Source organism: Falco naumanni, chromosome 12 (assembly GCF_017639655.2).
Source record: "Falco naumanni isolate bFalNau1 chromosome 12, bFalNau1.pat, whole genome shotgun sequence".
In the NCBI taxonomy this organism is placed as follows: domain Eukaryota; kingdom Metazoa; phylum Chordata; class Aves; order Falconiformes; family Falconidae; genus Falco; species Falco naumanni.
Window position 1 is genome coordinate 1378958 of NC_054065.1, and position 23253 is coordinate 1402210.

General features: G+C 55.8%; 2 protein-coding genes across 2 annotated transcripts; one reads left to right on the forward strand and one right to left on the reverse strand.

Annotated features, from left to right (window-relative positions):
• The first annotated feature begins 1523 nt into the window (after positions 1-1523).
• On the forward strand, positions 1524-4046 carry SSTR4 (somatostatin receptor 4). The gene is made up of 3 exons (XM_040612074.1): positions 1524-1785; positions 1957-2107; positions 2466-4046. Exons 1-3 carry the CDS (start codon positions 1607-1609, stop codon positions 3753-3755), a joined length of 1620 nt encoding a protein of 539 aa, XP_040468008.1. The 5' UTR covers positions 1524-1606; the 3' UTR covers positions 3756-4046.
• An 866-nt stretch (positions 4047-4912) lies between these two features.
• Positions 4913-19067, reverse strand: THBD (thrombomodulin). The gene is given in 3 exon segments (XM_040612215.1): positions 4913-8408; positions 17077-18137; positions 18139-19067. Coding segments are annotated over 3 exon segments (3570 nt in total). The 5' UTR covers positions 18808-19067; the 3' UTR covers positions 4913-6568.
• Between the last annotated feature and the right edge of the window lie 4186 nt (positions 19068-23253).

The window sequence follows — 23253 nt, forward strand, 5'->3', positions numbered from 1 at the left end:
CCTCAGCCACCTACAAGGAGGCTCCACAAAATGTTCCCTGGCAGCCAAAGCTGCTATTCGCCCCTGGTTCTTCCCACACAAAGCTTTTAGTGCCCTGGTCCTCCCCACCCAAAGCTGTTCCAACGACTAGTACCAGGAGCACAATGCGGGCAAAAGTCCTGCTTGCTGTGAAGGACTTTCCTCCCTTACAGTAAAAAAGCATTTAAAAGTTTCCTGTTGCTCCTGGGTGGTGGAAGGGGCCGATGTAACCTGCAGACAGTTTCATTGTTTTATTACACATTTTCCGGTCGCCGGCTGCAACAGGAACCCCCGGAGCACCGTGCCCCTCCTGGGCCCCCTGCCCAGCCCAGCAGCCACCGACACTGGGAACTTCTGTGCCATCGCAGCGGGCTGGAGCCTCATCTTCCCCCCAGCAAAACACCCCACGGAGGTGAGGGGGGAGCGGTGTGTGGAGATGGGGTGCTCTGTTCCCAGTGCCACAGTCCCTGCAGCTCCGGGTACCGGCATGCTCTGTGCTTCTCCATGTCCACCACACTAAGCCGGGATGTCATAGCCAAAACCTCCTTGCCAGCTGCGCAATTAACTATGGTTGTATATTTAAGCACCAAGAAGAAAACTGCACCTGCTTTCCCAGGCACATTGAGCCTGTTCTCAGTAATATAATATAGCACAACATAAGCGCTGATCTGTGTTCCTACCCCTGTGGTCAGAACCCCTCCACGCATGAATGAGCTGATGCGGTCAGCTCGCGGGCAGCCCCCAGCTCCACCCCGACTTCCCAAAACCTCCCCGACCCACGGGCGCTCACCCGAGGCCGTGACCTGGGAACACGAGAGGCAGGTGCTGAGAGGGTCCTTTGCTCCATCCCTTGATGGCTACAGGCTGGGAGGGTGGGATTAGGGCTGCGCCCGCAGGAAAGCCCCAGCCCCACAGCCGATGACTATGGTCCTCCCTGCCCCAGACCTGGGCTGTCACTCAGCTGAGCGGTTGGGATTTCTTGGCATGAATATGTCCTTGATCCCTTTCACAAAAAAAAAAAAAACAACCACCAACAAAAACACAAAAAAACCAAACCCCAAACCAAACCAACCAACCAACCAAAAAAAAAAAAAAAATACAACAGTCGATATTAAAAAAACCAACCCAAACCCAAAAAAACGCAGAACTCAAGATGCAATCTCTGCCCCTTTTTACTCGTTGCACCATGAAATTCGGTGTGGGCTTCAATGTGGGGCGATATTTGCAGTGCACAACCAATTTTGGGGCCAGGCTCGGGCCCCACCGCCTCCTGGTCCCCAAGTTTCTGAGGCCTGGTGCTGCGAGATGCTTCTCTCCCGCCACCAAAGCGGGGACCACCAGCCAGCCGGGGGTTCTCTGCCTGCACCCCTCTGCCTCGCAGTGGGTGGGATGGGGGCTCGGTAGGGAAGGGCTGGGCAGGGGGAAAGCAGGGATGCGCGGGAGGGATGCGGGGATGCGCGGGAGGGATGCGGGAGCGAGCGCAGGGGGCGGGCTGCTGGCAGTCACCAGGGCAACCTGCCTCCATCTCCTGCCTGGCCCGGGCGGGGACACCCCGGCGGCCCCCGCAGGGACCCGCCGGTGCGAGGGGATGCGCAGGCGGGGTGCGCGGGGGACCCCATCCCTCCCGCCCCGCCGCGCCTCCCGGGCTGCCGCATCCCGCCCGCCGCAGCGCCGGCTGAGCGTGGCGGAGCCCCGGAGGATGCTGCGTCCCCCCCGCCGGGGGCACAGCCAGCCCAGCACCGCGCACCGGAGGGAGAAGCGTTCCGGGTACGTCCGCTGCGTGATTTTCCATCGGGAAGCGGAGAGCTAAACCAGCAGCTTGCGTTGTGTCTCTTTGTTTGTCACGGGGAAGCTGATTTGCGTGGCGTAGGTGATGGGGGGAGGCAGAGCAGCCTGTATTCCCGCCCGGCAAGTGCGGTCTGTCTTTTTCTTTAAAAGGTCCGAGTCCTTCTGGTCATCTAATTCGGGTCAAGCAGGACTTTGCATTGCCAACAGCCTGCCGTGGATCCCACCGGAGCAGCTCCCAGCACTGCCCGCCGCCCCCCGGGAGGGAGGAGGGAGGCTCTGTCAGTCCCTGGAGGACCGAGAGGTAAAATATGTCCAGCTCACCTCCTCCTTCTGTTCATTCCCCACAGGGGTTAATGGAACCCCTGGGGTTTGTAGCAGTGCGTTACAGCGGCTGGCGGCAGATTCCCAGGCCGCACGGCCGAGGTGCCCACACGCACGGCACCCCACGCTGCAGCCCCTAGGACCCCGAAGAGCCTGAGTGCTCTGTCCCAGCGGGCAACGCTGCTGCCCTGAGGGGAAGACGCCTGGGCAGGGCGCAGGGTTGATGGAGGGAGCAGGGGGGGCTACAATCCAAGGGGGAAGGCAGGGGACATGCTTTGCACCTGCTGTGCGGCGCAGTTCTCATCCCCTTCTCCCTCTGCCTGTGCCCTTGCCTGCAGGCTGGCCCCCATCCCCGGTGGTGTCCCGTCCATGGACCACCTCCCAGCATGAACGCCGACACCGAGCAGCTGCCGGCAGGGGCCCAGGCGGCCGGCGTGCCCCTCTGGACCGTATCCAGCTGGGCTGCCTCCGAGGTGCCCCCCAACACCAGCACGGCCACGGGAGAAGCTGGCCGGCAGCAGGGGCAGGCGGAGTGGGGCGGCAAGGCGGGCGAGATAGCAGGCATGGTGGTGATCCAGTGCATCTATGCCCTGGTGTGCCTGCTGGGGCTGCTGGGCAACTCCCTGGTGATCTTCGTCATCCTGCGCTATGCCAAGATGAAGACAGCCACCAACATCTACCTGCTCAACCTGGCCATTGCCGATGAACTCTTCATGCTCAGCATCCCCTTCGTGGCCACATCAGCCGCCCTGCACCACTGGCCCTTCGGCCGGGCCCTGTGCCGCACCGTTCTGGGTGTTGATGGGCTCAACATGTTCACCAGCGTCTTCTGCTTGACCGTCCTCAGCCTGGACCGCTACATCGCAGTGGTGCACCCACTGCGGGCAGCCACCTACCGCCGTCCTCGGGTGGCCAAGATGGTCAATGGTGGCGTGTGGCTCCTCTCCTTGCTGGTGGCTTCGCCCATCCCCATCTTCGCCGGTACAGCAACCACCCGCGACGGCCAGGCCGTGGCCTGCAACCTCCTGTGGCCAAGCCCAGCCTGGTCGGCAGCTTTTGTGGTCTACACCACCTTGCTGGGCTTCTTGCTGCCAGTGTTGGCCATGGGGCTGTGCTACCTGCTGATTGTGGGCAAGATGCGGGCGGTGGCGCAGCGGGTGGGCTGGCAGCAGCGCCGGCGCTCTGAGGGCAAGCTGACGCGCCTGGTGCTGATGGTGGTTGCCATGTTTGTGGTCTGCTGGATGCCCTTCTACGTGGTGCAGCTGGTCAACCTTCTGCTGCCCGGCCGCCTGGATGCCACCGTCAACAATGCCTCCCTCATCCTCAGCTACTCCAACAGCTGCGCCAACCCCATCCTCTATGGTTTCCTCTCCGAAAATTTCCGGCACTCCTTCCACGGCGTGCTGCGCCGCTGCCTCGACGCCAGCCTCTGCTGCTGCCACACTGGGGAGGGGGCTGCTGAGGAGGAAGAGGAGGAGGAAGAACCCCTTGACTACTGTGCCGCTCCCCGGGGGGACGACAAGGGCAAGGGCTGCGTCTGCCCACCCCTGCCCTGCCAGCAGGAGCCCGTGCACCCTGAGCCCTGCTGCAAGCCCGGACCCCTCCTCACAAAGACCACTGCCTTCTAGCGTGCCCTCACACCTCACCAGTCCCCGTGGGCATCTCCACCCGGCATGGGCAAAGGGGACCCTGGAGGAAGAGGGGACACGCCACCATGCCCCGCACCGCCAGTCCCCACTTGTGCTGTTGCAGCTCAACAAAATAAAAAGCCATAAGACTGGCCTGTGACACAGTTAATTACATTGGCTGAGTAACTATTGCCATTACCTTCGGCACCCAGGAGCCTCCGCTGGGATCAGGGATGGTGAGGATTTCAAAATGTGTTGGTGAAGGGCAACTAGCCACGGGGCACGTGCCCCTCTGGGATAATAAAACACAAGCTGCCCGTTCCATCCCTGAGACATGCTCTGAAAGACGGGGAACAGCCTGAAAGCCCATCAGCCCCGCTACATCTATGGCAGAGCAAGGGGGTAGCACCAGACCAGACCTCGACGCCAGCTCTGAAGGTTGAGGAGAGCACAGGATCAACCTGACCCCTTTGGGTTCCTCTTCTGTAACAAAAAAAAAAAGGGAGGATCTGAGCAACTGAGATGAGAGCTTGAGACTCCGCAACCTGAGCCTTGGCAGGCTCCAGGGCGTCCCAAGCCTCCCTCCAGCTACTGGGGAAAGGAAAAAACTTTGGTCCCACCGATAAACCTCCCCCACAAATTCCCAGGCAAAGGGATTTTAGGACACACAGGACCAAACTGCATTTTCCACAAGAAAACCCAGGAGAACAGAGTCCCGCGCTCTTTGCCGCAGGTAAACATCACCTCTAGTGGTACTTGAAACACAAACCCATAGAAACTTCAGCTGAGGAACAGCCCCGGGGCTCTACCGGCTTGGTCATGCTGAGGTAGCATTAAATTAGCCATTTCCAGCTTATTTGGTTTTAACTTGGTCCTTTTAATGTTATTCTTGTTATCCTCCATTATTTATGGCTCATTCCTTCTATTTTAATCACACAGGCAAAATAATGGGCAGGGCGTGTTTTCAGCCTGATGCTCCACTAAGAGCCCACAACTCCTTTTTCCTTTTTTTTTTTTTTTTTCTTTTTTCTTTTTTTCATCTCGCTCCAGCAGGGTTTGTGACTTCTGGAGCTCTGGCTGCGAGATGGGCCAATGCTCGGTGAGGCAAACCATTTGTTTTGGGGAAGGGGAGAAAGAATATTTCATTAGCAGCTTTCTATAAACCAGACTGTAAAAGCTTTATTGGTCTACACACAAAATCACCATGTGATTGTGCATTGCGTAGGGTATATTTCCAATAAATAAATATTTACAAATGTGCCGGGTGTATAAAACAGTGGGTGGAATCATTTACATTAGGAAAGCTATGGTTCGTACAATGCATATCTTTTTCTTTTCCTTGGAGGCTGCAGCGTAGCTCTGTCCTTCTGGGGTGGGGGGGGCGTGAACGCTGCGTGATCGCAAGCTCAGTCAGCACGCAAGTGGGGGGAAGGCTGGGGGACACAACCCCCCTGAGCTCCGCAGCCCCTCTGCAGCATCCAGCCCTCCCAAGCTCTGACCCCAGGCTTGCAAAACTTCCTGTGGGAAAGCCAACTGCTGCTGCAGGCCGATATTTCACGGGCATAAAGCTGTCAGCACCCGCTGCGCCGCTCGCCCTGTGCCCGCACCAACAGCTGCTGGCCTCACCCCATGGCGGCTGCTGGAGCAGGACCCCCCGCCCCGGCAACAGGCTGCCTTTGCAGAGCTGCCCCTTGCCTCCCGACCCAACGATGGAGCTGGAAAAGCACATCAAAATACTTCTCCAGATTTATTCCCCCCCCCCCTCCCCAGTGTGTGGCTGGAAAGTAAGCAGCGGGCTGGATCCTGCGCACCAGGGAAAGTTTTGCCGTGAGCCTCAACATGGGTTAGACTCAGCCCCGACTAAGGGAAAAACCAGGAGAAAACCCTGCAGACAGGAGGGGTCAGTCAAGCGGGTTTGTAAAAAAAGGCAATCAAAGGGTTTAACCCAACAGTAGCAGAAAATCACGGAAGAAATTGCGTGGGGAGCATGAGGCTCGCCAGGACTGCAAATGGCCTTTCCTACCATGGATAAAAATGACGCTGGCAGTCTTGGTATTCCTGTTTCGGCTCTGCACCCCTGAAAAAAAGCCCCGAAACAGTAAGAAGGACTAGAAATCAGGGATTTTAGCCCTCGCACGGTGATGCTCAGCAGGGTCCCCAGCGAGCGATTTAAGGTGAAAAGTGCTCAGCTGCCAGAGATGAGAGGCAAAAGATGGGGACAGGGACAAAACCCAGGGCTCTGCTGGCAAGGCAGAGGGGCGCAGAGGAGTGTGGCAGAGCGCCGACCACAAGATCTTTGCTCCTTCTTCCATCGCCCACGAATTTAAAAACAAACTAAACCAAGCCCATACAAAAGCAGGAGCATCCCTGTCCCTTGCCATCCCGTCCAGTGCAGCAGCATGCCCCCGGCCCGGGGAGGGGGCTCGGGGACGGCAGCCTCCCGTCCTGAGCAGCCACTCGGTCCCATGCTTGGTGGGGACTGAAGCAGCCCGTTCCAGCCGGAGACGTCCCTCCTGGAACACATTCACGGTTTGTGCTTGAAGCTCGCCCCTCCCTGCCCCTCCCGCCGTCTCAGAAAAGGAACGCCGAATGCCCACCACCCGCAAAGGGAGCGGCCAGGGAGCTCCGTGCCCTCCACCTTCGCCGCTCTCTGGCACGAGTATTGCAAGAGTCGGCTGCAAAGCAGCGAGCGTTCTCGGCAGTGGGGCTGATCACGGCGCTTCCCAAATTCTCATTTGAAAAAACCACGAGGGCGGGGGGAGGTAAATGCTACCCAGTTCCATCCGCACCCCCCTCCATCCTGATGGCTCTCCCTACAATTTCTGGCTGGGGACGGCACACCCCAAGGTGACCGGCTGGAGTCCCATCTCCTTTTCGTGGGGGCCACTGCACTTGTAATCCATGGTGGCAGGGGGCCTGCAGCGCTTCTTTGCCAGGTGGTAGCCCAGGGCCAGCAGAGCCAGGGCTGCGGAGAGGACGCCCACAGAGATGCCCACCAGCACGCCAGGGTGGAGGCGCTCCACCTTCGGCGGGGTCCGGCTGGGGATGGGCACTGGGGGTTCGGACCCGGCACCGTCCCCAGAGTACGCTCCCTCCTTGTCGTCCTCCTGGATTTTGACGCAGTGGTTCCGGCTGTGGAGCCGGTAGCCGGCGTGGCAGTGGCACTCGTAGCTGCCGGGGCGGTTGGTGCAGTTGTGCTCGCAGAAGTTCATGTCGCACTCGTCGATGTCCACGCAGACCTTGCTGCTGTTGGCATCGTCGTCCAGCACGAAGCCTTCGGGGCACTCGCAGGCCAGGGCGTGTGGGTCGCACTGGGCCGGGCACTGGCTGCGGTTGCAGTGCAGCAGGCAGTGGGTGGGCTTCTGTGAGTCGATGGCGTAGCCCGGGAAGCAGCTGCAGCGGTAGCCATCGGGCACGTCCTCGCACTGCTGCTCGCAGGGTGCCTCGTAGCAGCGGGAGAGGGGCTGGCAGTGCCCCTCCACCATCTCGTAGCCACGCTGGCAATGGCACTCGAAGCCGCCCTCGGTGTTGACGCAGACCTGCTCGCACAGCCTGGGCACGGCAGCGCAGTCGTCGATGTCCTCGCAGCTGCTGCCGTCGGCGGCCAGCCGGTAGCCCGCCTCGCACATGCAGAGGAAGGAGGCGCCGGCCACGACGCAGTGATGCTGGCAGGGCGCGCCGGCGCAGGGCGAGCCGCACCCGCGGCCGTCGGGGCTCAGCACCTTGCCGTCGGGGCAGGAGCAGCGCGGCCGGCCGCCCTCCTCGCCGCACGCCCCCTCGCAGCCCCCGGCGGCCAGGCGGCAGGGCCAGGCTCCGGGCTCGGCGCGGCTCCAGCGCGGCCCCTCGCCCTCCCCGTCCTCCTCGCAGCGCAGCTCCAGCCCCAGGGCCGGCACGATGGCCGCGCTGCGGGGCGGCAGCGCCAGAAAGTCCCCGCCGCGGGCGCCGAAGGGGGTTGTGTAGGTGACGGGCAGCCCCTCGGCGGGGGGCAGGCGGCCGCAGCTGGCCGCGTAGTTGTACTCGCAGAGGAAGCCGTCGGCCGGCGCCTCGCAGCGCCTCTCCTCCCAGCGCAGATCCCGCGACACGGTCACGCAGCGCTCTCCGCACCGCCGCCCCGACGGCGCCCAGTTGGAGTAGTCGGTGCGGCGGTCGCCCGTCACCCACTGGAAGCCCCGCAGGCGCTGGCCCGGCTCGGTGCAGGGCAGGGGGGACGGCAGGCGCAGCCCCAGCCACAGCCGCCCGCCGCGGCTCTGCAGCAGCAGCGCGATGGCGTCCTCCGCCACGGTGGAGCGGACAGTCATCAGGTGCCCGCCGCCGCGCTCGCACACCGCGCTGGCCTCCGCGAACGGCCGCGCCGCCCAGAACACGGCGAAGCAGTCGTGCTCCAGGCACTGCGCGCCCGAGGGGGCGGCCGGCCCCGGCTCCCCCCCCGGCTCCGGCTCCCGCCCCTGCCCCAGCGCCAGCGCAAGCCCGGCCAGCAGCAGCGGCAGCGGGAGCCGCCGCATGGCGGGCGGGCGGACGGGCCGGCCCGCACGGCAAACCTCTGGCACGCCGTCGGCCCGGCCGCCCGCCCCATTTATAGCCGGTGCCGGCACCCCCCGCCCCTCGCCGCAGGAAGGAAGCGCCTCCGGGGACGGGCCGCCGCCGCCGCGCGGACTGATTGCGGCGGGGGCGGCCGGTAAATCCCGGCTGCCGCCCACCCCGAGCTCCCCCCCCCCCGCCCCGCTGCCCGCCCGCCCCGTCCTGCCGCCGGCTCCTCCCCGCCCAGCCGGGGGCCGGGGGCGGTCAGCGGGGGGCGCGGGGGAGCCGAGCGCTGCCCAGGGTACCCCCTCTCGGGGCGCGCCGGCAGCCGGGCTCCGGGGCTGAGCAGCGCCGGGAAAAAGCCATTTTTTGCCTTGTCCCGAGGGAGAGCAAGCGGCGGAGGGCTGCTCCCTGGCCGAAGGGCCCCCGGGGGGGAAGGCAGCCCGATGGAGCCCCCCCGGCTCAGCGCCCCGGCTCAGTATAGCATCGGCTCCCCCGCGCTCAGCACCGGCCCAAAGCCTGCTGAGCACCCGCAGCTGGCACCAGCGGCCATGGCAAAGCTGGTGTGAGGTGGCGATGGGGAAGCCAACGTGGGCAGCGATGGCAAAGCCGACATGGCTGGTGACGGCGAAGCCACCGTGAGACAGCGATGGTGAAGCTGACACAAAGTGGTGATGGCAAAGCCAACGTTAGATGACAATGACAAAGCTGACATGGACGGCGATGGCAAAGCCCACATCAGACGGCAATGGCAAAGCTGACAGGAGATGGCGATGGCAGCAGCACTGACGGCAGCCCCCATGCCATCCCCACTAGCCCCTACCCCAGCGGGGACGCCCTGTCGGGGCCGGGCAGCTGGCCTGCGGGTCCCTGCCAGCCTGCCCGGCACTGCTCAGCCCCTGCCTCGCCGAGCCGGGGGTCCCAGCTCCACCACAGTCGTTCCTATCCCCTCCAAGGGAGCTGCTGCTCAGCTGCACACCACAAGGATCCCTCCGGACCTCAAAGGCAGTGAGGGTCGGGGGCTGTAGGGTGCTGGGGGTCTCACCCCCAGGGTCCTGTCTCCCCTTCCTCACAGGCGCCTCTGCTGCTTTCTGGACAGCTGTACCCTTTCCATGCTTTTTATTTTTGCAGGATCCGCCTCTGCTGTCAGAAACAGCCCAGAGCAAAACAAAAATGAAAAGCAAACATCCAAAGCCTCGCCTCTCAAAGGAAAGGGTATTTGACCCTTTTTTTTTTTCAATTTTGAGACCGGTGTTTTTACCGAAAGACTCAGTCACTGCAATTAGCCCTTGGGATCCCCTGCGGAGCAGCAAATCCCTGGTTCCTCCCTTCGCTGGTTGCGAGTAGGTTACTTTATTAAACTTGTATGTTTGTCTTGTCCTCTTCCTGTGCGGTTCGCATAGCTCACACGGTGCTGTGGAGAGAAGGAAAGATGGGGAAAAGAGTAATAATAATCCTGAATAATAAATATAACTAATACCATAAAAATAATAATTTTTAATATATATATTTTTAAAAGCCATCACGAGGCAAACTGTGCTGCTGGGTAGCTCGGTAGCTGCAAAGCTAGCCTGATGGAAATGGGCACAGAGGAGCTCGTGCTCTTTATCAGACACCTTCCCCCTGCCCATCTTTGGCCTCTTTCACACCTTCATCCATGGCGCTCTGGGAAGGGGAGTACCAAGGAAATGCTATTTTCCTTTCAACTGCAGGAGGAACGATGGAGAGCTCCGAGCTTGGCCTACAGAGCATTCCGGTCTATCCTTCCAAACCCTCGAAAATTCCAGCTCCTTCACCTGCACGGGAAACAAAAGCCTATGGGTGTGATTCTGCCCGCAGGGATGCTCGCCCAGGAGAGGGGCAGGCAGGGGCATGGCGCAGGGCTGGGGTCAGCCCAGGGGTCCTTAACCTCAGCCTATAAGCCAGCGTCTCCCCCTAAGATTCCATTCCTGCCAGCGTGAATCATTTGTCTGGGAAGAGCTCAGCTGCTCTTCATCGCCACAAAACATGCACAGGGGATAATTCCCAGAAGCTTCCAGGAGGGCTTGGTAATGCTGACCTTGCGTTGCTTTAGTAAAACCTGTCATTCCCCAGTTGTGGGTTTTATTTCACTTCTGGTGGTGTTTTCCTTTTCCTTTTTCCTTCTTTTTCTTTTCCTTTTCTTTTTCCTTTTTCATTTTCTTTTCCTTTTTCTGTTCTTTTCCTTTTTCTTTTTCTTTCTTTTTTCATTTTTGTCTGTTTTCAGAAACAAAAGAGCAAAATAAGGGGGGAATGGTCTGGGCAAACAACAGAAAAAGAAAGGAGACAGAATGTGATGGGTGGAAAGGAAAAAAACCTGATAGTTTTCTGTTCTTTTTTTTTAAAAAAAAAAACAAAAACAAAAGAAGTAATTATAAAAATGGTTACAATTCTCCTTTTCAAGGCTGCATGATGAGAAATATTTTGAAAAATTCCAGGAAAAAATACAGTACTCCCCAAACAACGATTACTCAGGTCATCCCACTGATGTCCTTGCCCTGCTGACAACAGTTTGCCGGGCTGGTCTCGCTACTAGACGGGGAAAGATAATCTGAGCAGGAGAAAGGAGATTAACCATGTTTTAATAACTCTTTTTTCATTGAGATGACCCTTTCTCTCCGTGGCCCCGGAGCAGGGCAGGCGGTGGTGATGCGGCGGCGCAGGGCTGACTCACGGTGCTCTTCCTGCCGCCACCCGCCTGGCCCCCCGACGGCTGCCCCCCGCGATAACCCACGGCGACCTTCTGCTCTGCTTGGGTCTGACTCACGGGGATGTCACTGTCACCCTCGGGCAGAGGAATGCTGCCGGCCGGTATTTTGAATAGTTCTGACCTGCGGTTATGTGTCACGGATCTTCTCTGCTTGGTCCTCGGGCTTTGGAAATGAGGTTCCTCATGTCAGGATGCTGATAATTATACACAGTTTAATATAATGTAATATAATGTAATAGTTGAATGTAATACAATATAATTAAGCTAAGTACAATAAATACAATAAGGCTAATAAATATACTATGCTGTAATGTGCTGTAATATAATAAATATAATAAGTGTACTATGCTAGACTGTAATGTAATGGAATATAATGAATATAATTACTATACTGTACTGTAATGTGATATAATAAATATAATTCATGTAATATAATAAATGTATATAGACTATACTGTACTGTACTGTTATATAATAAGTATATTTAACGTAATAAATATAACACAATATCATAAATATACTATACTGTAATGTAATATAATAGATATAATTTATATAAAAGTACAATAAATATAATAAATATACTATACTATGACATAACAATATAATCTCAAATTGTTACGTCAGGATGACCAAAGCCTGAAGGGCAGAGCGCTGAGCAGCACACATGTGCCTTTCCGTGGGCGCACGCTCTGCCCTGGTCCCGCCTGGGACCGTTAAGCCCGGTTGGGCCCTTCTGCCCGCGTTGGGCGACTTGTGTGGGCTGGGCGTACGAGCCCTGCTCCCGCCGCGCTGCCGCCACAATCTGTGCAGAAAAAGCAGATTTCCCTGCCCTGAACCAGAGGAAAAACATCTCAAGGCCAGGTAGCGGTGGACAAACTAATTCATCCAAAAATGCGACTCAGTGCCTGGGCAGGCACCTGGGCGGGATGGGGACCTGCAAGGGGGCATTGCTGCACAGCCGTCCTGAGGATGCTTAATTGGCTGCACACCAATTAAGAGCATTAGTTGTGGTTTTGCCTGGAGGGAGTTTTGTCCACCATGGCTTTGGAGAAGGCAGGGCTGGAGGGCTCAGGCCTGGTGGTGAGTGAGCCTTCTTCCCGGCCAGAACTGGGAAAATGTTTTCTCCACAGGTGCCTGCGTGGCTCCATGGTCTCCTATGGCCACAGTTTTCAGCCTGGGTGCAGAAAATGCAGCTTGGGAGCAGTGGTAGGGCTGGACTAGGTCCTGCAAGCACGCCTGCTACTTTTTTTTCCCTCTGGCTCATAGTTTTATGTTAATTCTTGGACTACAACCAGGGAAAGCAGCCGATGCAGTTTCCCACAGGGATTAAAGCTTCCTGAGGCTGGGTGTCTGTGACATCTGGCACGGCAAGTGTGTGACTTCTTCTCCCACCATCACCTCCACGCGGTGCCCTGCCCTCACCGCCCCCCCCCCCCCCCCCCATACCCCCCCCCTCCCGGTGCCACCCCATGCCCCTGCCCCAAGCCAGCGCAGCCGAATTAATTGGCATTTTCTCTAAGGGCTGGCAAGCACATAGCTCCATTTACAGGGAATGGAGAGGTGAGGCAAACCTTGTCAGGACCCCAGCAGGGAAAAGGCTGGAAGTTTGGCTTATCTAGGGGCTAATCTTATCCTTCACCATCAGCTTTCTGTTGACCCTTGCAGCATCCTTGAGACATGCACTTGCCCAGCAGCTCGAGGCCCCCGAGGCTGGGTTTTCCCTTAGGAAATTTCCCGTAGCATCTTTGCTCTGACGCAGGCTGGCTCCTTCCCCCGACACGTTGTCACCAGCCTTGCTCGAATCTGCGTGGCCAGACGTGAACTTCACTTAGCAGCCTTGAAAGGGCTCGGGAAAGCCAAATGCCAAGAAACATTTAAAAGATAAAAATAATAAAAAGAGGAAATGAACAGACATCTAAAGCATCTGTTTTTGCAGTGGCTGACTGTGCAATTTGAAGGCAGAAGCATGGTATTTTGTAGATAATATTTTAACTTTAGTCAGTACCTTTCCTCTAAATTCTTCTGGTGGGAGCTGTTTCCCTGCAGCACCTTTCCTGGAAATGGGGGAAAATTATAAATGGGGTATGGCAGAATTAGCATGTTGCACTGCTTGGCTTTGGTTTATCGGGTTAGCGGGGAGCCTATTGCAGGGGGCCCTCCACCCAGCGTGCCCCAGCCTCGGCCCAGCACGATAAATGAGATCAGAGGTAACAGCAGGCTGGCAGCCTCTTGCCACATTTTGGCTGGCAACAACGTTCCTGCTAAGATATCACCATCATCCCACCCTTGGCAGCTCCTTGTGCTTGGCAGGGACACCCCCTGCTCCCTGCACAGGCTCTGCCAGCAAATTTTACCTGGCCAGCGGCCGGCAGAACAGCTCTGGGAACGCTCCTTGTAGTCTGATGTGTCAGAGGCACCAAACATCCATCATGAGACGCAGTGTCCTTTTTTTAGGGTTTTCTTGCTTTTAAACACTATTCCAGGCAAATATCAATGAGTCATGAAACACCGCATGAATGCTACTTCAGGCATGGGTGAAACAAATGGGGGTTTATGTTGTTGAGGGGGTTTTCCCCCATCTTTGAGACCCTTTCCCTGTTCAGGATGGCCTTTCTTTGTTGGTGCATGCCATGGGGGTAGCTCTAGCTGCCAGCAGTCCTGCAGCTTGAATTCATGGAGCTTCTGTGTCCGGTTGCTGATCAGAGCCAGAAAACCAGATCTCTGCCCTCATGCAGAGCTAGGCTGAAATCAGCGGGTTTGCTTGTGGGCTTAGGAATTTGCTCGTGGGTTTAGGACCATGTTCATGGGCTTAGGACCTGGTTTATGGGCTTAGGACCTGGCTTATGGGCTTACGACCTTGCTCATGGGTTTACTCACTCAAGTGAGTCCACACTTGCTTGTGGACTCAGGATCCAACTGAGATCATCCCAGTGCCTTGGTAGATACAAAGTGGATGGCCCTCCCTCAGGACAGCAGTGCCTATGAAAGCATGAGACCCCACTGACTTTGCTGCATGAGGGATGAGCGCGGACAGAGGCTCTGTTAGCACCATCCACCGCTGTAGAAAATGCAAGGATTACATGTACGAAATAAATAATAGAGTTTGATATCATATATATGTATTAAAAACCACTGAAGACGCGTTCTATTTAGATTTTATTGGTGTTTCATCAGAAAAGCAACATATGGTGTTATTCAATGTGTGGGATAACCTTATCCTTTTAGTCAAAGACAAAGTCGACTCAGTCCTGACGTGCCGCTGCCATGAAGGACAAGGAGTGTCTTAATTCTGGACCGTAAGAATATAACACTTACTTCATTACAAACCAGTTGATATCTACAAGCATTTTGGACATGTTGGCTAACCCGTCCTGCCACGGCGACGGCAGGACAGTATAGGTCTTGCTTATAATGGCACCTCATGTGTATGGAGGGAACAGGGAGCAGAGGTAGCTGCCCCAGGCACAACGGTAAAACCACCTTGGGCCAGGATGAATGTCCTGTCTCCTTTAAGACAGGGTACCAAACTATCTGGTGCCATTCACATTTGTTTCAGTCCATGGGATTCATGGGGCCCTGGATAACGCTCTAACGAGGACATGGATCAAAACGTTCCTGCTGGGTTCGTGGCAGGAAGAAAGGGAGAGATGACATTATCCAGGTGTAACTGCACCAGGGTGAAGGATGCTACATCAGGAAATAATCCACCCGAGAGAGCCCAAACTAAACCCAGGCACAAAGTAGTGCCTTCCCTAGGCTGGACTCACTACCGTACTCCACTGGTAATACAGTACGCATACTGGAATACACAAAGGTCGTAACAGAAATCAGGATTATAGGTTTTAGCGAGGAATTCTGGAATAAATAGCACGTCTCAGATTTGTACCAGCTCTGAGCCTCTGTTTACGCTTCCTTTTCCCTTTTTCATAGTGGAATAAGTGTTAGATACAACAATTAATTGATAACTTAACTGAAAAATAAGGCAGAAAGACCCCGAGACTATTAACATCTGGAAAACACCTCAGCTTTTGATAAAGCAGACCAAGCAGTTAGTGCCCTGCAATGCGAGGCATGGTGCTGCGACTGCCTTTTCCTCACGCAGACCCCGAGTCGGCATAGCCCAACAGCGCAGGCATAATTTTATGTATGTAGGTTGTCTCGCCAATTTCGGTATGGTTTCTCATTTGCATATTTTATTCGTGTATTTGAAATGCTTTGCCAGCTTGTCATAACACAGACAGGGCATGAATTTTCAGTGGGACTTCTAAGAATGCCACTGCTGCATTCATTGCTTCTCCCAGCCGCTGTGTGGAGAAAAGGAAGCGCAGACAGAACGTTAGAAACATTTCTATCAGCTACATTTTCCTGTGGTGTTGTGTTTTGGCGTTCTTTTAATTTTACAATGGAGACATGAAGACAAGAAAAAACAGCAGGAAAGGGTTTTCCTCCACACATGGAAGAACAGGATGCAGGTCGCTGCCTACAGCAAACTCCTTTGTGTTCAGTTCCCATTTCTGCAGCCATTAAGCCTCGAGCATACAATGAAACGAGCAGAAACCTCAGGAAACCTATGTGCCGTTCAAATCACATGTCTGTTCTTCTCTAGAACCTTTTTGCCTTGTAGAGCACGGGCAAATAATGAAGCTAGCACTGCCTGATGGCAAGCAGGACTGCCTCTGTGCCACTCAGTTTTTTGCGGAGGATTCACGCTGGAACTGCTCGAAGAGGCTTCGTTGTCAGGCATGGCCCGGTATAAACAGCCCTCTGAAGTTGGGTACCTGGGGAAAACTGGGGAACAACTTTGCCCTGAGAAAGCATTTGCTTTGAAGCGAGGTTAGAAGTCTTATATATAATAATTAGCAAATATACAACATCCAGTGTATTCTTTGCAGGGGGAGGAATGGAAAACACACACAGCCTGGACCCTGGGCATTCGGGAAGGGGTTCTACCCAAAAAGTACGATCCAACAGGAAAAATCCAGTCTCTCATCCAGCTGCATTTGAAGGGGAGCACTGTTTTCCATATTTTGCAAGTAGTTTTAAGCTGAATACACCAGAAACAGAGGTGGTTCTTCTAAGCACAGTTTTTCATACCTTTTTACCATATATCCTCTGGTCTTGGCCCCTCATCTACAAGGCCAAGCTGAACAGCACTCCCCATGCTGTGTGCGCTCGGGGATGGGGGGGTGGAGGTTTTGCCCCCCCCCCCCCTCCCCAGTACTCAGCGTGATTGCACTCCCTACCCAGGCCTGGGGAGCTGCAGGAATGAAAGCTCCGCTAACCTGGCAGTGCCTGCTCCCCTGGAGAAGCCCTCTGCTGCTGTAGTTTTAAAAAGGTTTATTCAGTTACCTCTGATGTGACATTTTAATTTTTTTTTTAAATTAAAATAAAAATAAACAACCCTGCTTGTGACTGCAGAGACCAATTCTTGCCCTGGTGGAACACAGAAGAATTTCAAACCTATTTCAATGAGAACAAGGCAAAACCGAGGGTTGAAAGCAGGCTGTCTGCTGCCAGGGAGGCGAGAGCAGGGGGACTGGTGTTGCTTTTGGATGACAAAGTCTGGGGGGCTGGGGGGGCTGTGCAGGGATGGGGCAGGGAAGCTGCTGCTTTTGCACCTTGGCATTTGAAATACAGGTAGGGGAGACCAAATGAAAAATGAAATTAACCAGTTTGGAAGGCAAATCAAAACTTATAATTTGCTATTTTGAAGCACAGTGGGGTCCTGCAGAGTTGAGGGGCAGCCTTGGCAGGCAAATTCAATCCCATTCCCTCTCTCCACCTGGCAGCACTGTCCCAGTTAACCCTTCTCTCGCCGCAGCGGTGGCTGGTTTGTAAACCGCAGGGCTGATTTGGGCTGCCTTCCCACCCAGCTCCCAGACCTGCCTTTGCAGGAGAGATCAGCTCCCGCTTTGCAAGGAACCCCAGAACAGGCTCCCGGACATGCCATGTTGAACAGACAGCATCGCCCCGTCCCCATCCCCATCCCTTTTCTTTTTCTTTTCAGTTTGTGAAAAAGATGTTCTCTGTCACTGAGGCTCTGCCCCCCCGCCTTGCTGCCTTGGACACCATTACCTGCACTCGCCGCCCACCCTATGGCTCTCCGGCTGCTCCGGCACCCAGCAGTAGTTGTCCGCTGCATTTTTGGCTGTCCGCTTCTCCCGCTTGGCCGCCCTCTTCCTGCAGGCAAGCAGGGCCAGGGCAAAGGCCATCAGCAGCAGGATGGCTACGAGGCTGCCCAGGATGTAGTAGAGTAGCAGCCGGGGGCCGTCGGTGCTGTGCTCGGGGCCGGGCGCTGACCCTACTGCCGTGGGGGCTGGCAGCGTTGCCCCGGTGGCGGTGCCCAGTGTCCGGGGGATGCCGGTGGTCCATGGGGCACCTGCGGTCTGGAGGCTGCCTGTGGTCTGCAGGGTGCCCGTGGTCCGTGGGACACCTGTGGTATGCAGGGTGCTGTTGGGGGCCCCCGTGGGCTCCTCTCCGGTGGTGGGTGCGGGGCGGCAGCCATGTCCATCCTCCTCCAGGACGAAGCCAGGCAGGCAGAGGCACTCAAAGCCACCGGGCAGGTTGCGGCAGGGCCCGGGGCAGGGGTCCCGCAGGCACTCATCTACGTCCAGGCAGGCATCGCCACCGCCGGGCTGGCGCTGGTAGCCGGGCTGGCAGGCGCAGTGGAAGGAGCCGGGGACGTTGAGGCAGAGCTGGGGGCAGATGCCAGGCCGGGCACACTCATCCTCATCGCGGCAGAGGCGGCCATCCCTCCCAGCCGGCTGGTAGCCCGGTCGGCAGAGGCAGACGAAGCTGCCGGCCGTGTTGTGGCACTCGTGCTGGCAGGGCCCGGCCAGGCACTCGTCCATGTCCAGGCAGCTGTGGCCATCGGGTGCCAGGGCATAGCCGGCCTCGCAGCCACACTCAAAGCCACCGGGCCGCGTCCGGCAGGTCCCCTGGCAGGGGTTGGGCTGGCAGGCATCCTCGGGCAGGCAGGAGGCCATGTCGGGGGCCAGGACGTAGCCGGGGTGGCAGGCGCACCGCGGGGCCTCCCCAGGCGCCTCCAGGCAGCGGTGCTGGCAGCCCCCGTTGCGGTGGGCGCAGGCGGCAGGGCAGAGGGGCCCGGGGGGGTGCCAGGCGAAGCCGCCCCCCCTCCAGCGGCCCCTTGCAGAGAGCGAAGGTGGGGCCCTCGCCCCCCTCGCAGGTGACCTCCGCCAGCGTGCCGAAGGGGGCCGCAGCCAGGCGGGAGCTGCGCACCCCGAAGGGGGTGGTGTAGGCCACCCGGCTGGGCCCGGCCAGTGGCAGGGGCCCGCACATCCCGCGGAAGCTGAACTTGCAGAGGAAGGCGGGCAGCAGCGCCCGGCACGGGCGGTCGGCCCAGCCAGCGGGGCCCCAGGGCCCGGCGGGCCGCAGGCTGACGCAGCGGGCGCTGAGGCAGGTGACGGCCGGCTCGGCCAGCCAGGCTGAGTAGTTGCCGGGGTCCCCGCCGGCTGCCCAGGCGAAGCCCCGCAATGGCTCCTGCGGCTGGACGCAGCGGCCCCGCGACAGCGACAGCCCGATCCACGCCGGGTCCAGCCAGCCGGCCATGGCCAGCAGCTCCTGCAGCCGCTCGGCCTCGCCAGGGCCGCGCGCCGGGGCCAGGTTGCCGCCGTTGTGGTGGCAGCGCTCCTGGGCCGCGCTCCAGCCCAGCTCGGCCCGGTGCAGGGTGTAGCAGGCGGTGCCGGCGCACACCACCTCGGCCTCGGCCTCGGCCTCCTCCCCGCCGGAGCCCCGCGGCAGCAGCGGCAGCAGCAGCAGCAGCAGCAGCCGGGCCGCGGCCATCCCGCCGGCTGGACGGACGAAGGGACGGATGGAAGGACACGCCAGCCGCCGGCTCACATCCCCTCGCCCCACCGCGCTCGCCCTACGCGCATCCTGTGCTCCCCGGTCTCCTATTTATCACCGGAGGCTGCAGTTTCCTGTAGCTGCCTGCTCGCTGCTGCCGGCCCCGGTCCCCTCGCTGTCTTCCCTCTCCTCGCTCCCATCCCAAAGCTCTGGCTGCAGAGGGGCGTGCTGCCCTTCAGCCACCAACGTTTTTCTGCAGGGGAAGCTACCCGGGTTCCTGCTTTTTTCCCTGCTTTTTTAATTTTCCGGGGCTTGATCTACTCGCTCACCCCAGCAGATGACTTTTCTAATCCCTAATAGGGCCTGACCATTTTCAAGCATGCATTGCTAAAAGGGGAAAAAACGAAAACAAATAACCATGCATAAACAAAACGCTGTGGGATCCCTCGCTATCAGCCTCTAAAGGAAACTGAATATTTGGCGCGGTGTCCCATGCACATGCTACATCTCCAGTGCATTTTTCCCCTTCTTGGTGCGCTTTAAATAGATGGACAAGGCCTGAAATAGGAGCTAGGTCGTGGGAAGGTCCAGGCTGCCAGGACAGAGCCAAGCTTGGCCAGTCCCTGATGCCGTCTGGATCAAACCCTCCATGCCAGGGAAAGTGCTGGCCAGATGCTGCCGCAGCATCAGGCGGGTGAGGGCTGGTGCTGCGATGCTCCCTGTTAATAACATGCTAATTACTTGACCCCTAGCTGGTGTAGTGTCGAGAATCAGCTGGGTCTGACCGATGTCAGTGGCTCTGCAGAAGGCTGTTGGAGAAAGTGCAAAAGCATTATAAATATAAATATAGCGCGCTGTAACATTTAAACAAACACTACTGTCGCAAAAGCCCCTAGAAGGGCTTGAAGAAACTTCTCCGCAACAGTGTTTTAGGATCCAAAAGTATTTCAGTAGCGTGATTGAAATTTAAGTACTTTTAAATATTTAAATTGAATATTTACTGGTGCAAGACATGCTGTGGCTGTCCTTTTCCAGACCAGGAGATGCCAGGCAATACAGTGACTTCTCCTCCGCCACAGCGCTGCGGCGGGTGTGCTCACTGTCGGGATGCCGCAGCCACGCACACAACGCAGCCCTGTGCCTACGCAGCCCAGCGCTTTGCACATCTCAGCACCCCTCGGCATGTCCTGGGTTGGACCTGTCATTTTTTATTTTACTGAAAAAGCTGTCCTTTTCAAGCGGATTCAAGCAGCACCTGCAGATAGGTCAGGGCAGTGGCAGTGATGTAAAGGGTGAAGATGAATGGACTGCCCTGAAGAAGGGAGGACTGCAGGATGGGGTCTCCAGACACGGTGCTCCTTGCACTTTCCACGTGCTGTTTGGAGGCCTTTGGATGAAGACAGTCAGGTAGAGTGGTTTGATGGCACATTGAGGACATCTCAAGTAATGTGGGGCAGTTTATTTGCACAGTCATTGGAATATGTGGTAGTGCGAGGTGGGGGGGATAGTAAATGAGCAAAAAGCTAACAAGTTTAAAAAAAAGCTAATCCTGGTTCCCTCACTGGCAGTCTGCCCGCCCTTCTGCATCCCCAGGATCTTCTCCGGGAGCTTCCCTCTTGCAGCAGCTCATTCAGACCTTAACCCCTTGACCTGTGAGTCTGTTTTATCTTTCTTTGCTTAGCAGGTGTCCACCATAACCATCAATTCAATGTTCATTCCAGTAATCTTAGAATTAGGTTGGAAAAGACCTTTGAGATTATCAAGTCCAACCATTAACCCAGCACTGCCAAGGTCACCACTGATTCATGTCCCTAAGTACCACATCTACGCATTTTTTGGACACTTCCAGGGATGGTGATTCCACCACCTTCCTGGGCAGCCTTTTCCTTCCTATTTGTTGATTTGCCTGGGTTTTGTGTTCTGAGTTAGCTCACTAAGGCGGTAGCAAGTGACAGCAATCCTACCGAGGAACCAAAACAAGAAACCACCTTGTTCACTTCCCTCCTTTATACCCTAAACGTAAACTTTTCCAGAAGTCCCAATACTGAAGACTACAGATTTCTGTTGTTCCTCCCCAGACCTGTTTATGTACAGTGTTTCTGGGAGAGCCCTGGCTGCTGGGATGTCCTCTGGCCAGCAGCTGGGACTGGTGCTGGGTGTTGGGTCTTCTTGGCGCATCTGAAGGTTGCAAAGACCTTTGATGCAAAGGAGGAGGGGGCAGGAGCTGCAGCCCCTTCACCAGCCTCTCCTGCACCCTACATTTTGGCAAGTTACCAGGTGGCACTGCCTTCACCAAAAAAAAAGAGAGAAGCATCCTTTAGGTGACGCAGAGGTGTCACTCCTGTCTGAGATGAGAATAAGATGCAGGGATCCACAGCTAATGTTCCAAAACGGAGCATTTTGAGTCAGCAGCCATGGCGAAAAACTGCATTGGGAGGAAAAAAATGCTTTAATGCCATCTCGAACTGGGTTTATTCACAATTTCCTACTGAAAGAAATGGGGGGAATTTTCTTAAGCATTTCCTTTCTGCTAAACCAGTACATGTCTTTGCTTTTATAAAAACACTGCTCATGTTTTCTTTTTCCAGCTGAAATGGTCAGACAAGCTGAGTGCTCAACTGACAATTTATTTCAGCAAACCAAATGAGCATTTTTTTGTCTGAACAAGTTCCATGGACAAAAAATGGCCATTTCTAACTGTGGCTCCTCTGGATGTTTCCAAGCTGGGGTTATGGACAAAACCAAAAATAATTTATAGGTGCACATCTAAGAGGTCATTCCAACAGAGTAATTAATTAATTCCTGGTGATATTTATACTTAGGATATGTATGAGGTCTAACCAGACAGACGTCAGGGCTCCTGTCCCAGGGAAGAGAACTTCTGACCACAGTGTCAGATCCTTTCCTTTGATTTGCAGGAATATTGCTAATAAGTTTTTCCATTGGCTTTATTTATTCCCCACCCCCACCCCCCCACCCCCCCGCCATCCCTGCCCCATAGATGTCTGAACATTCCTGCTGGAGCTGTTTACAGGCTGGTTACAGTTTCATGGACAGGAAACCTCCCCCCCTCCGCCCCCTGCCACTTTTCAGTGAGATCTTCATCTGCGATGCTCACGCAAATGTTTGCACCCAGAGTTTTGGCAAGAGAGTAGTTTTTGGTAACTTAAAAACACATCACACTTCCATTGTTTTCTATTTAATGCGCTGTGCTTTTTGAATTTTCCTCTCAGTTGGATTGATGTTCCCATTTGAAAAGCAATCAAAGTCCCAGTTCCTAAGTTAAAAGTGGTTTTGTTTCTCAACCTCCCATGGCTGAACACATCTATAAACCTCTGTTTTAGGTAATAAACAAAAGCAAGTTATCTTCTGGAGAACACAAATCCTGCCAATTGGCATACTGCACTTAAAAAAAAAAAAAAAAAGATTAAAAAAAATTAAAAAGCAGCTTGCTGAAGTAAATGGTTAAAAATATGTTTATTCAAGGCCAAAGAAGGAAACATGTACCGTCTGCTTGACATCAGCAACGGCTGTTTGTGCAAACCCCCAAGGCTGGGACAACGGACAATGGGGCTGGGGCAGGGACACCTGCACCAGCAGCAAGCAGACATGAATAGGAGGAACTGGCCTTCCTCTGGGGACGTCCTCAAGGACATCGCCTTGGTCGGTGCTGTGCAGGAAAGCACCCGCTCGCCTGGGTGAGGAGCAGGGCCTGGCAGCCCCAGTGCTGTTGGCAGGCTCTTGGGATGGGGTGACAATTTCTGCATGTGAAATTTTGGGGAATTCAGGTGATGTCAAACTGGGTTGACCTCTGCTAATGCCAACCTGGGCAGTGCAGGAGCCCTCTCTAGTTTTGATGATTTACAGCAACACCTGATTGGATATTAAGATTTTTATCATCTGCTTTTAAAGCAAGAAAATCTTAATACTATCAGAGCTGACTGGAACATTTTCCAGATAAATGTTTTTGAAGGATGATGTGTAGTGGCTGGTGTTGGAGCCCCTTGCTAGGAAGCAGGAATTAGCAGGGATGTAACAGAAACAAAATCCAAAGTATCAGGAACAGGACGTTGCTTTATTTAGTTTCTAGCCAACATCATTATTACATTTATGGCAACAGTAGGCGCACTGCCTTGCGTGCCTCGCAGCCAGGTAAAGAATACTGATTTTTGCTAAGGGTCTCATAATTATGAAGCTGTGGTGTGTCATTAGCTTGCTTGTTCAGCAAATCAAAGCGACTGTTTCTGGCATAGTTTTTGGCTGCAGTGGGGTGTGGGGAGGTGTTCCTCCTTCCCTGCTCCCGCTCCGCCGGGACTGCCCCCTGACAGGGTCAGCAGAGCCCTGGGTGCTGTCTGGGACGAGCACCAGGAGTCATAAAGCCAAGCTGCTGGAGTTATTTAAAAACGCCTGGAAGGAAGTGGAAAAGCAAACAGCATTGAATAC